Genomic DNA, 12,869 nt, shown 5'->3' on the forward strand with positions numbered 1-12,869 from the left:
TATAAAGTTCATGAACATGTTTACAAGTTTGGTTGGTTAACCTGGTTCGAAGGTCTAATGAGTTTAATTATTTTAATTATTTTTTTCAACATCTTAATATTGAGTTGGTGTTTGATTTTGTGATGATCTATTTTTGTTATCATATAGTTAAATAAAAAATATATTTTTTTAAAAAATTATTGTCCTACTAAAATTCATAATCTGATTCATAGATTTGACATGCTAGCCAAGTTAGTTGATTTATATGTTTGACGAGTTCATCCACTAGTTGAATATGTTTTTTTTTTATCCTTTAATTATTTTTATTTTTTTTTTATCAATTTTATCCTTCAATATTTGATTGAATAAGAGACTTCAAGGGAGAGAAAATAAGGGGCTTTACACTATACATCCTGCTGCCTCGGGATGATTGCACGTTACATCATGGCAGAACAATCAAATGATGGCGGAAACCCCAAGTTGGACATTCCTGTGCACCCGGCATCCTGCAATAAAAAAAGGCCCCGTCACTAATAAACTACATAATTTATTTTTATTTGTTTTCTATATGATTATCACTATATCAAATAAGTGTTTATATGTAGGTTGATGCTTAATTTTGTTACCATGTTATTTTTATCATATAATTAAAAAATAATTTATAAATTTTTTTGTTAAACTTAATTAAGTTCATGACACATGTTGTTAAGATAAAATGGGATCCATCCAATATGTCATTATCTCAATTTGTTTTTTTTTAAAGAGTTGTTATTTGATTTTTTTTCTAAGTTAAGCCATATTTTTATTGATTATCAAGAATGCATTTGGATCCATGAAATTAATCAATTTCATTTAGGCTAGCTCCTATACGGTTTAATTAGACACTCGAGTAAAGTAAAAAGCTACGAGGTTTTAAGATTGACACATTTGCTAGATTTAATAAAATAAAAAAGAATTCAACTCTTAAAATTTTTATTTACATCTAAAAAAAGTGCTCTAACCCACAACAAAGTGTGAGCAAATGGATTGGTTATATACTAAAAATACTTGGAATGAATAGTGAAAAACCAAGTTATTTTATTTTATTTTATTTTATTTTGGTTCTTAAACTTTTTGAAGATTTTTTTTAATTTTATTTTATTTCAACTTTATCTTTTAATATTGAGTTTACTGGGTATTGAACTTCATAATTTATTTTGATTTGATTTTTATGAAGTTTTTTGTCTCATGACCAGGGTTGTGAGTTTCTTGAGTTAGACGTGTTGACTTGGATTATTTTTTTCATCATTTTTTAATTTATTTTTTCTCAAATTTTTTTTTTCAACATTGAGTTGATTGAGAATTAAACTTCATATTTTTTTTCAACATTGAGTTGATTAAGAATTAAACTTCATATTTTTTTTTGTATTTGCTTTCTATAGGGTTATCACGATCCTATGACCCTTGTTGCGAGTTTTACGAGTTAATCAGGTTAACTTAATTTTTTATTAATTGAATATTTTTTCAATTTAATCATTCAATATAAGGTTGATTGAGAATTATACTTTATTTGTTTTATTTAGTATCTATAAAGTTATCTCAATCTCTTGATTCAGGTTTATCAAGTTAAGTTGGATTAACTTTGGTTATTTTTTTTGTCGATGTTTTACTTTGTTTTTCAATTTAATCCTTCTCTATTGGGTTGATTTGGCATTAGGCTTCATAATATTATTTATTTTCTTTTTAACAGGTTATCACGATCATATAATCTAGACAGTGGGTTAAACTGATCAACTCATATTTTTTTTATTATTTTTTGTTGATTTTTTTAATTTCATCTTTCAATATTGAGTTAATTAAAAATAAAACTTTATAATTTGTTTTAGTTTTTTTTTCTATGAGATTATCCTAATCTCATGACCTGGGACAAGAGTTTGGTCGATTTAGGTGGTTTTTTGTGTCCTTTATTTTTATTTTATTTTATTTTTATTTTCATCATTCAACATTGGATTGATTGAGAATTAAGCTGCATAATTTATCTTGATTTGCTTTCTAAGGGGTTATTCAAATCTCATTACCTAAATTTAATAGATTAACCTAAGTTAACTCGACGTAGAATTTTGTTGAATTTTATTTTTAATTTTATTTTTTAATATGGAGTTGATTGAGAATTTAGTTTAATATATCTTTTTAATTTTCTATAAAGTTATCAGGATTTCATAACCTAAATAGTAGATTTAATAAGTTAAACTGTGTTTATCCATATTGATATAATATATTGTTATTTTAATATTTTAATATAAACTATGGTATACATGGAAGGTCAAAAAACAGTTTTACATGGAATAAATAAACATATTCATATATAAATAATTTTGTTGAGCATCGTTTTAATCAATCTAACTTTAGGTCATCACCTTATAAGAATTTAACTAATCTATTTAGGTTGGTAAATTTATTGAATTTAAATAAAGAAATCCAGTAAAGCATTAAACTATTCAAGTAGTAGTTATATATTGAATCCTTCCATGGAACAAATGGAATACATGCAGCTAAATCAATGTGCTCCTCAATGCAACATTTTCTCTTCCCATTTTTTAATCCAAAAGCTGCTTTGATCGAGCAAGAAGCCATCATAAAATGTTCAATTGTAATTTTTTAATTATAAATCTAATTCCGTTGTAGCCTAAACTGCACTTAACATTCCAAAAGGCTTTAAAAATAAATAATCAATCATGATAATAATAATATTTATGTAAATTTAAATTTTAAACTTTAAATAAAGCGAGCATAGAATTGGATAAGAGCGAACCCTACAACCCCTGTTTACAAAGGACTTTGCAACTCTAATTGCGAAAAATTAAGCAGACTACAGTTCGTCCAAGATTAAATCCAAGATAGACTTCTGGAATGATTTTACCTAGTAAAGAACGCAACCCACAACGCAGGATTTTATTTATTTGAGATGGAGAATAATATTTATTTATTTTTATATTTTTATTGCAGCTGTGATGAATCCATGACTCGTGTGTTATTATTGGTTAATTTTTTTATATAAAAATATTAAGATTTGAAGGTGTTAAATTTTTTTTATAAAATTATATTCAAGAATTTTGAATTTGGTTATAATATCTTATCTAAAATTAATATTTATAATAATATTAAATTTGTATAACCTAAGTTTAAGTGGAACTAACTGTAACACCAGATCTAATAGCTTTAGATGTGGGTCTGATTGCAAAGTCATGTTATAAAAATATAATAATTAAATAGATTAATTAAAAAAAAGACCAATAGAAAGAAAAAAACTAATAAAGAAAAAAAATCTGAATTAACTAGATTAACCCATCAAACTTTGAATTCGTGTCATGAAATTTTAATAACTAAATTAAAAAAAAATTGACGAGTTACCCATAATTAATTTGACTAAACTGTCAAACCAGATTAACCCGTCATACCAGAATCTATGTCAGAATTAAACTTGAGTTATGTAAGCTTAATATTATTATTAATATCATAAATATTACCCTTGGATCAAGTGTTGCAGTTAGACTCAAAACTTTTAAGTATATCTTTGCAAAAGAAATTAACACTTTTAGAACTTAGTATTTTTTGATATTTTTTATTCAAGAAAAAAAATTAACCCATGTCATATATTTTTATTTTCTTTTTCTTTTTAAGTTTTTTACTATGAACTGTAGTCTACAGTAGAAAAAACTGATGTTTTTAGTTTTTTTATTTATAATTTCTTAATATTAAATTTTTTCTGTTTTCCATGTCATATATTTTTATTTTTTTATTTTCTTTTTCTTTTTAAGTTTTTCACTAGTCTACAGTAGAAAAAATTGATATTTTTAGTTTTTCTATTTATAATTTTTTAATATTAAATTTTTTCTATTTAATTATCAAACTTTCATGATATGGATCTCGGATTTGATGGGTTAACATAGTTGAGTTATATTTTTTTCATTAGAAAAACTAAATTAAATGAAAAAAATTAATTAAAAAAATTATGGGTTAACTCGTTAAATCATGTTAACCTATTAAATTTAAGATTCATGTAATAAAAGTTTGATAACTAAATAAAAAAATTAATATTAAAAAACTAAATTAAAAGATTCATTAAAAAAATAAAGCTTACCATTTTATTTACTTTTTTAGTATATGTTATATTATAATATAATAATAATGATAATTATAATATAATAATTATAATAATATAATATATTAATAACAGGAAAAGTCTAAAAGGCATGGGAAAAGCTACTTTCCCAACACCTTTTAAGTATTAGTTAATATTGTCTGAAGCTTATCTTTTTTGAGAATCGTCTCATCCTTATCTCCGAAACCAAACGATCTTGTCACTGTCTTCGTGAAAAAAAGATGAGAGTCAAAAGTACCACCACGAAATGTCTCTGCAGGTCATCACTGTCACCATCACAGAAACTCGGTTTTATTCATGGAGATAAGGTGCCCACGGGGCTCAGAATTCTGATCTGGTAATCAAGTCAGCCACACATACATACATGTATAAATATGGTATGTCGCCAGTTGACAGGTCTAATTCATTTACATGGGCCTGGCCATCCATGAAGCACGTCTCTTGCGTTAACTTAAGGCCCGTGCTATTTCAGGCATGCCTTCTACTCCAAGGCTAGTAAATCAGTCACGTTGGGGAAATGTACTTGTAAGTTTCAGATGAGAAGAGTTAGAAATATTCCAGCATCCACTGCAACACCATAAGGCCTGTGCTAAGTTCATTTGCGACTGCATTCATTTAGGCTGTGCGTGGTGCCCGCCAGCTTTTTTGTGCTCTGCGTTAATGAGTAGTTAGCTAGCAGCGTTAACAGGATCTCATATGAACCATGTGAGGTGCAGACAAGGGCACATCCATATCATTGTTGGAAAAGAAATTGCAGTGAGAATTTTAGTTCTGTCAAATGAAACAGGTTTTCTGGAAGAGGTGCGAGGGTTAATTTGGGGTTTTGGCTGTCATATATTGACATCCCACATGGTGCTAACTCATCCTCAAGAGTCAGATTCCATGGGTAAAGAGATTAGATAGCTTATACCTATGGATGATGAGAATAGGCCCCCGCATGGCAAATAAGAGGGATAGTAGCCTGTTCAAGGCAGGATCTAGATCGGACAAGAAAACTTCGACTACTGCTAGCAGGATGCAGAAGACTGCAACAGTGAATTTGACTCCTGAGAGTTTCTGATTGCAGAGTTCAGTTGCCGCAGATTTCTCCCAGTGTAAACTTTGATTTTCTTACTGTTATGATTTGGAAAGCAGGATCAAAATGCTAACCATGTTTCCAGTTGACAAAACCAAGTTGCCGCAGGTTTCTCCAGGCGTCAACTGTGGTCGACCTCAAACCATTAAACAAGCCACGGTTGCATTAGAAGACATGTAACCACCTATAATCAGCTATTAGGTTGGTTCCTGAACGCTTCCCTTAAAAATTAAAAATGAATCATTAGTAAATGCCCAATTAAACCAATACATGCTCCAGATTTTTTCAGGGTCACCAGCAGTTCATGGCAAGGACCAGCAAAGGCAACGCATGGAAGATATAGCAGGAAAAGGTAATATTATTAAACCATACAAGACAACAATCTATTTTGGTGAAACATTACTTATTCTGCTCGAAGTTTCAATTCAGTACACAACTCGAGTTCATTAAAGGACACATTTCCATCATTTTACTATAACTGCTGCTCTGCATTTTCATTTTCAGAAAACTTGCTATTATAGCTTTGAGGGAGGCTTGTACCAACCCCATGGTTCTTCAGAGATATATTGAGTTACCTGCTTCACACTTAAGTAGTTTTCAAGTCCCCTGACGAAAAACGATAGCAAAAGGAGTCAGAATCAGCAATAAGTTGACGCCAGTCTAGAGTAATTTCAATAATTTATCGTGGGGTGAAAAAAGGCAGCAGACAGTTTACATCATAACCAAAAAAATTCTCCATTATGCAAAAATAGAGGGAAAATGTTGGTTATGTATTCATAAAATTCTAAACGTTTGGACTTAGCTGACAAAAAATTGTCTCTTGCATATCTTTTTAAGGAAATTAGGTTCGTACCATTCTCCTAATTCACGCCCAAAACCACTGCGCTTAATGCCTCCCCATGGAGCTTGACAGAAGCATGGCTGTGAGCAATTGATCCAGACAATACCTGCCCGGAAAGCCTGCAAAAATGGAGGTAAAGGAAAAAAAATTTAACTCAAAAAGTAAATAATCCCTCTGAACAGATTTTGGTGTGTTATTTGCACATGATTAATTGCTAGTTCAAGTCTCACCTTGGCTACACGATCACACCTCTCTGGATCATTTGATATAACAGCAGCTCCCAAGCCATAACTGTGGGACATCCATAGAAAGTAATAAAATATCCAAGAACCGAGCAGATCAGGGGAAAAAACAACAACAAAAGAAGCAACAACAAAGATGATGGAGATAATATCCCATCCAAGTACTCAGACACGTTCATTGTCTTTATTGAGATACAAGAATAAACTTACTGGGTGTCATTTGCCAAATCGATGGCTTCATCTTCAGTACTAAATGTTTTAACACATAGAACAGGCCCAAAAACTTCTTCTCTCCAGATTTGCATGGAGGTCGTTACATCAATGATGATGGTTGGTTCAACAAAGAATCCCTTGTTTAAATGCTGACAATGTATTTTTAAAAATCACTCAAATACCCCTAAAGTTATAGAGACAGAGCAATCCCACCAATAGCAGGACATATACGTACCTTGGGACGATCCCCACCACTCAAAATGGTTGCACCTTCACTCTTGGCAGTTGCAATGAATTTTAATATTTTATCATACTGCAGCAATGAAGTAAATAATTAAATTAGCAGGTTTAGTTCACCAAGAAGAGTTAACTGTTCAGAAAAGAAAATAAAATACATATACATAATGTGACTATTTGAGATCACAAGTTGAGCAGCAAATCAGATATTAATTGAAACAATGATATTTTTACCAAATACTTGCCTACTAACAACACATAGTAGAAAAGTTAACTTTGTAACTAAATATCACCCCATCTGAACCAACAAAGAGAAATGGAAAATGTAGGATTTAAAAAAATACTTGCCTGCTCTCCACTGACAAGTGGGCCAAGCCTGCAACCCTCTTCGAAAGGATCAGAAATTTTAATTTTTTTGGTCCATTTGACAAGCCTGTCCAAAAATTCTGACGCAATGCTTTCCTGAAATATTAAAGCAAATAAAATCTTAAATTTTTACAAGGCTAACACATTTTAAGAAAAAAATATCATTTGATAAACTATACACTGATGGATGCAAATAGCCAAACATTTCTTATCCCATTTTCTCACTCATAGTAAATCCAAGCTTTTAAGTGGATAAGCTGTTGCAGGCAAGTCACTCATTTACAGTGACAAGATTAGGAAAGTTGTATTATAGTGGTATTTATTGTCCTCGGGGAATACCATTTTCTTGAAGAAACAGCTGAATTTTCAATTAATCTTCGAAGATGAAGAAGATTAGCCGCAGCTGTTAATGTTTTACAGTGACCCCAGACAACAGCAATCTCCGACTTGGAGGGAACTTTTAAAGACTTGCCTTTTGAGAAGGTTTGATAGCTCATTTGACAAAGACACATGTACCGTACAATGTTGTTTTAATGTTTGGATAGCAGCAATGTATGGTTTCTTTTCATGCTTTGACTTGGTCACAAAATCCAAAATTTGGTTACTCTTAGCTAGATTTGGTTTTTGGTAATCTTCACAGCTCCAAGGGATCATTTATAAAACTCTTTAAGGCTGTTGGCTTGGAGTTTGGAGCAGGGCCAGTGCTGCTTCTCTATTTCAAGAAGCTAAATTCATTTTATAGGGTCTTACTAGTTCTGGGTGTAGCTAAAAGGAATCTTTAGTTCAATTCTGCTTTTCAAGGCATGGAAAATCAACCCAGGGCATAAGCTGTAAACTGCAAGGGGAAGGTGTTGGAACATGCACAAGATGAAAGTGGTAAAGGTATTGCTAACATATAAAATCCCAACTTTGGCCTCACAAGATGAAAGTGATTTGACATGCATATTAAGCACAGAGGGCATCACACTTACATGCACTAAAAGACGGGATGTTGCACTGCATATCTGGCCATTTGTCCAAAAGCAACCAAAGAGTGTCCACTCAGCCGCTGGAAGAAAGCAAGTAATCTACTATTAATAGAAACACCTGCATGATCACATACTTGCTTCCCCTATGTATTGTTGAAAAAAAATTCATTATAGAGTAAAAAACAAGGAATGCTAACAGGGAACCAACCCTTGTCAAGATCAACATCCTCAAAAACAATGATTGGGCTTTTCCCACCTAGCTCCATTGAAACAGGCTGACAAGATATTCCAATTCACAAGCAGTGATTAGATACAAACCAGCAAGCACAAAAAATTGTTCAGCACAAGACATACCTTGACCATTTGAGCTGCAGATGCCATTATCCTGCTCCCTGTAGCAGTGCTCCCAGTAAATGCAACCTGTCAACAACATATTAGCAATTAAAGCAAGGTAGATATAAAACCCAAAAGTAGTACTCATCAATATCTGACTTGAAAAGGTGTCCAACAAGAAAATAATAACAGAATACTGAACCTTGTCAACATGGGGATGAGATGCCAAAGGAGCACCTGCTTCAGTGCCCAACCCGGTTAAAATATTGAGGACACCAGGAGGAAGACCAACCTCCCTACACACCTCACCCAGCTCCAAACAAGTCCTGAAATCAGAAACATCATAAATGACATGGAACGTGGCCAACCACCACCAGAATTTATGCAAGCTCCAATAAATTAAGGGCACAGACGTACACAGATGCCAGTTCAGAAGGCTTCAGTATTGCAGTGCACCCTGCGGCCAGGGCTGGAGCCACTTTCCATGTAGCCAACAATAGTGGGTAATTCCTTCAATAAAAGAGACAAGAAATAGTTAGTTTCTATAACATCTGGTTTATCTGCTCCCTGTAGCAGTGCTCCCAGTAAATGCAACCTGTCAACAACTTATTAGCAATTAAAGCAAGGTAGATATAAAACCCAAAAGTAGTACTCATCAATATCTGACTTGAAAAGGTGTCCAACAAGAAAATAATAACAGAATACTGAACCTTGTCAACATGGGGATGAGATGCCAAAGGAGCACCTGCTTCAGTGCCCAACCCGGTTAAAATATTGAGGACACCAGGAGGAAGACCAACCTCCCTACACACTTCACCCAGCTCCAAACAAGTCCTGAAATCAGAAACATCATAAATGACATGGAACGTGGCCAACCACCACCAGAATTTATGCAAGCTCCAATAAATTAAGGGCACAGACGTACACAGATGCCAGTTCAGAAGGCTTCAGTATTGCAGTGCACCCTGCGGCCAGGGCTGGAGCCACTTTCCATGTAGCCAACAATAGTGGGTAATTCCTTCAATAAAAGAGATAAGAAATATTTAGTTTCTATAACATCTGGTTTATTATTAGAATTTAGAAGTAACAAATGAAGAGAGTCCCAAAAAACAAAAACTGACAGCCAACATGATTCCAAGAGACAACATACCATCACATTAGAGATCTTCATGAACTCATGAATGGGATCAAGGAATTAGGTAAGATATAAAACGAAGACGTAATAATGAAGTAGCAAATAATGATGGTAGCAATGGAGCAAAATGTATTTTACAGATGTCTCATTTCTTCACCAAAAAGGATTTTGACCAGTCCTCATTGATGATTGTAAACTAAATTGGAAAGCACAAAAATAACTTCAGTGAGGAACTAAAACCGTGGTTGCGTGCATTGTGACTTTAGCAAGTCGACATCTAGGTGACAATTATAAAGTTACAAGTTATAACCCAGACTACAGCATTCCAGATAGCATAGAAAGTAGAGTTCAAGTGCAACTACAAGCAACCAGTATAACTGCAACAACACATTGCATCTAGAGGAACTAAAACCATGGTTGCGTGCATTGTGAATTTAGCAAGTCAACATCTAGTTGACAATTATAAAGTTACAAGTTATAACCTAGACTACAGCATTCCAGTATAACTGCAACAACACATTGCATCTCAGGAGAAGTGAGAGTTAGATTGCGACAACAAATTCAATGGAGAACCGTAAAAGGTTGCTACAAGACTTGGATAGAAATAATTCACAACTGAAATCTAATAATGGAAAGCAGACTCTTCAAATAATATTCTGCAGAATTAAAGAAACCACTATCTTGCATAGACTTCAACTGAACAATTTTAAGAGAATGATTACTTTCAAAACAACATAGTACTTAAAAAGCTATGATGGCACCAGTGGTCTCAACTCATAAAGACATTTTATTAGCAATATAAAGATTATGGAAAAGGTAGAAGCTCCAGGCTCTTGAACATGCTAAGAAATTAATAAGTCACACTTCATTTTATATATTTTTTCCATGCAATGAATAGATCTTCTCAGATCCACACAATTCTTTCTTCCAGCTTCCTAATTTCCTATAATACAAAAACCAAGATGTGCTTTTTTTTACAATGCTACATTCATTGACATTGGTGTAGCTGAAAAAAATGTAGAGCTTACTGGTAACGATTCATTTTAAAACATTTGACACGCCCATGCCAGAAAATTTTTAATTACAAGAAGGTAAACATTACATAAGAAAGAAAGAAACAGGCATAAATGTATCACACAGCGATGCATCAGATACCATGGAGTGATCAGAGCAACAACCCCAAGTGGTTCTTTAAGAACAAAGCTCTTAAATGTTTCCATAGGAAGAGAAACAGGAGCTTTCTGCTTTGTATCTAAGCCTTCGGCAAGGTCTGCATAGTACTCAAAACATCCTGCAACATCATCCTGGACAACAAGAATTCCCACATAAGACAATGCACATAATATTCAACTCAATATCTCAATAGTGCCACAAGCATACCATGTCCCACAGAGCTTCATCTAGAGGTTTTCCACTATCAATCACATAAGGCAATGCACATAATACTCAACTCAATATCTCGATAGTGCTACAAGCATACCATGTCCCACAGTGCTTCATCTAGAGGTTTTCCACTATCAATTGCTTCAAGTTTTCCTAGTTCTGATTTCCTCTCTGTTATCTGCACACAAACAAAGATAAATAGGAGTTGGAACCCGGGACAAGCAGGGAAGTTCAATGGCCAACATTAAGAAAATTATTGATATAATTGCAGAAAAAAACTTCAATAACAAATGATTATCTCATACTCCATTAGAAAGAAAAATGGGTTCCGTATTTGACACACCATTTGTCATTAAAGTTTTGAATATAAAAAATGCGAGCATCTTATTTAGTAATCCAAGAAACCATCCCTCTCGGATTTTGACTCCAAACACTACAAAATGACAGAACATAACCTTTGTAGTTCCACACAACATTAACCTGATAAATGAAGAAAATTTCTTAAGAACATATATAGTGATCAGAAGTAAAGCGTAGACACATAAGCAAAACAAATAGCTATAACAGAGAAGAAATTCAAAACAATAAATGTTCACAATCACAGAGAAAATGAAACAATTCAGAAATTAATTACGTGCCAACAGATAACTAACTGCAAAATAAAATGATGAATCCAAGCAAACTGCAAGTTAGGAAAAGAAATCCAACATTATTAAGTAGTAATATATCTTGGGAGTTGCAAGTGACAAAAAAAATCAGCAAAATGCAAATTAAACTGTACCTTAGCAGCAATAGCACGCAAATATTTGGCACGATAAGCACCTGATGCGGAGGACCAATCTTTGCCTTTGTTCCTAGAAAATGCTTTCTTAGCTGCTTCAACTGCAATCTCCACATCTTCTGCAGTGGCTGCTGGTATATCACCTGAACAAGTACCATGTTCCACAAAACCATAAAGATCAAATCTTTTCAAGGTTGCAAGTCTTTTATGAGATTCAAGATCACTGAACAGCTAAAATAACAAGAGCCCACAAATTTAAAGCAAGAAAAAAAATTCATTAGTGACATAAATGAACGGTTTAACCCAGCAAAACACACATATACGGATATATACTGAGTAAGTAAACTGACCGATGATCTGTTCAGTGGCAGGGTTGATAACGGGGATGCGTTTTTTGAGAACGGTTTCTCTCCATTCTCCGTCGATGAATAGCTGTCGATTAGGTAGATGGATCGCCATGTTCACTCTGACTGTGGTTCTGTGAGTTGTTGAATATGATGCAATTGTTTCTTTTCGTGTTTTATAAAGGTTTTTGAAAATTTTCATTTTTTATTTAATTTTTTAATATTTTTTTAATTTTAATAAATTAATTTTAAATAATAATCACCACTGCGTATATAAATATCCATAAAAAATAGTTATTTGTTGATATTTTCTGTGCAAGCTCCACGATGCTTGACTTTATTTCGCGGGAATGCATAAAGTATTAAAACAAGTTTCAAAATTAAAGGGATTTTTTTCTTTAAAAAGAATTATTCGATGGAATATCACTTTTGTAATTCTATTTTGTGTACAAATCAATCCATATTTTGTGTAAAACTTTTTTTTTTCAAGTTGTTTTTGACACGATATTGCAAAAATGAGATTACTTATTACAACAATGTTTTAGGATTTAAAGGTTATTCTTATCCATTAATTGTTTTTTATTTTAAATTAAATTCAAGAAAATATTTACAATATCAAATCTATTTTCCAATAATTCAATAAACTTAACCAAATTCATCCAAAATCTGATTTTGTCAACGCTTTAATAAAATAAATGTTGACTTATCTTTGATGGAGGCCCTGTACTGGTTAGTCTTCCGACCGAATTTGACAAATATGCTTGAGAGTTATAATTATTGTGGAAACCTCACCACAAAATTACAGTACATGCTTAATTACTGTTCATGTAA

General features: G+C 32.6%; 1 protein-coding gene and 1 long non-coding RNA gene across 2 annotated transcripts; one reads left to right on the forward strand and one right to left on the reverse strand.

The window, feature by feature from the left end:
• Nucleotides 1-5,690: 5,690 nt before the first annotated feature.
• On the reverse strand, nt 5,691-12,173 carry BADH1 (betaine aldehyde dehydrogenase 1, chloroplastic-like). Its single transcript, NM_001304311.1, is given in 15 exon segments — nt 5,691-5,801; nt 6,049-6,155; nt 6,267-6,327; nt 6,489-6,640; nt 6,727-6,804; nt 7,077-7,190; nt 8,066-8,142; nt 8,271-8,337; nt 8,417-8,482; nt 9,106-9,229; nt 9,321-9,413; nt 10,686-10,834; nt 11,011-11,091; nt 11,695-11,837; nt 12,045-12,173. Coding segments are annotated over 15 exon segments (1,512 nt in total). The 5' UTR covers nt 12,154-12,173; the 3' UTR covers nt 5,691-5,710.
• On the forward strand, nt 8,815-10,675 carry LOC105113731 (uncharacterized). The gene is made up of 3 exons (XR_840012.1): nt 8,815-8,944; nt 9,453-9,919; nt 10,049-10,675. It is a non-coding gene; the product is annotated as an uncharacterized LOC105113731 (long non-coding RNA).
• Nucleotides 12,174-12,869: the final 696 nt, after the last annotated feature.

The sequence above is a fragment of the Populus euphratica genome, unplaced genomic scaffold (genome assembly GCF_000495115.2).
Source record: "Populus euphratica unplaced genomic scaffold, PopEup_1.0 scaffold453.1, whole genome shotgun sequence".
Classification (NCBI taxonomy): domain Eukaryota; kingdom Viridiplantae; phylum Streptophyta; class Magnoliopsida; order Malpighiales; family Salicaceae; genus Populus; species Populus euphratica.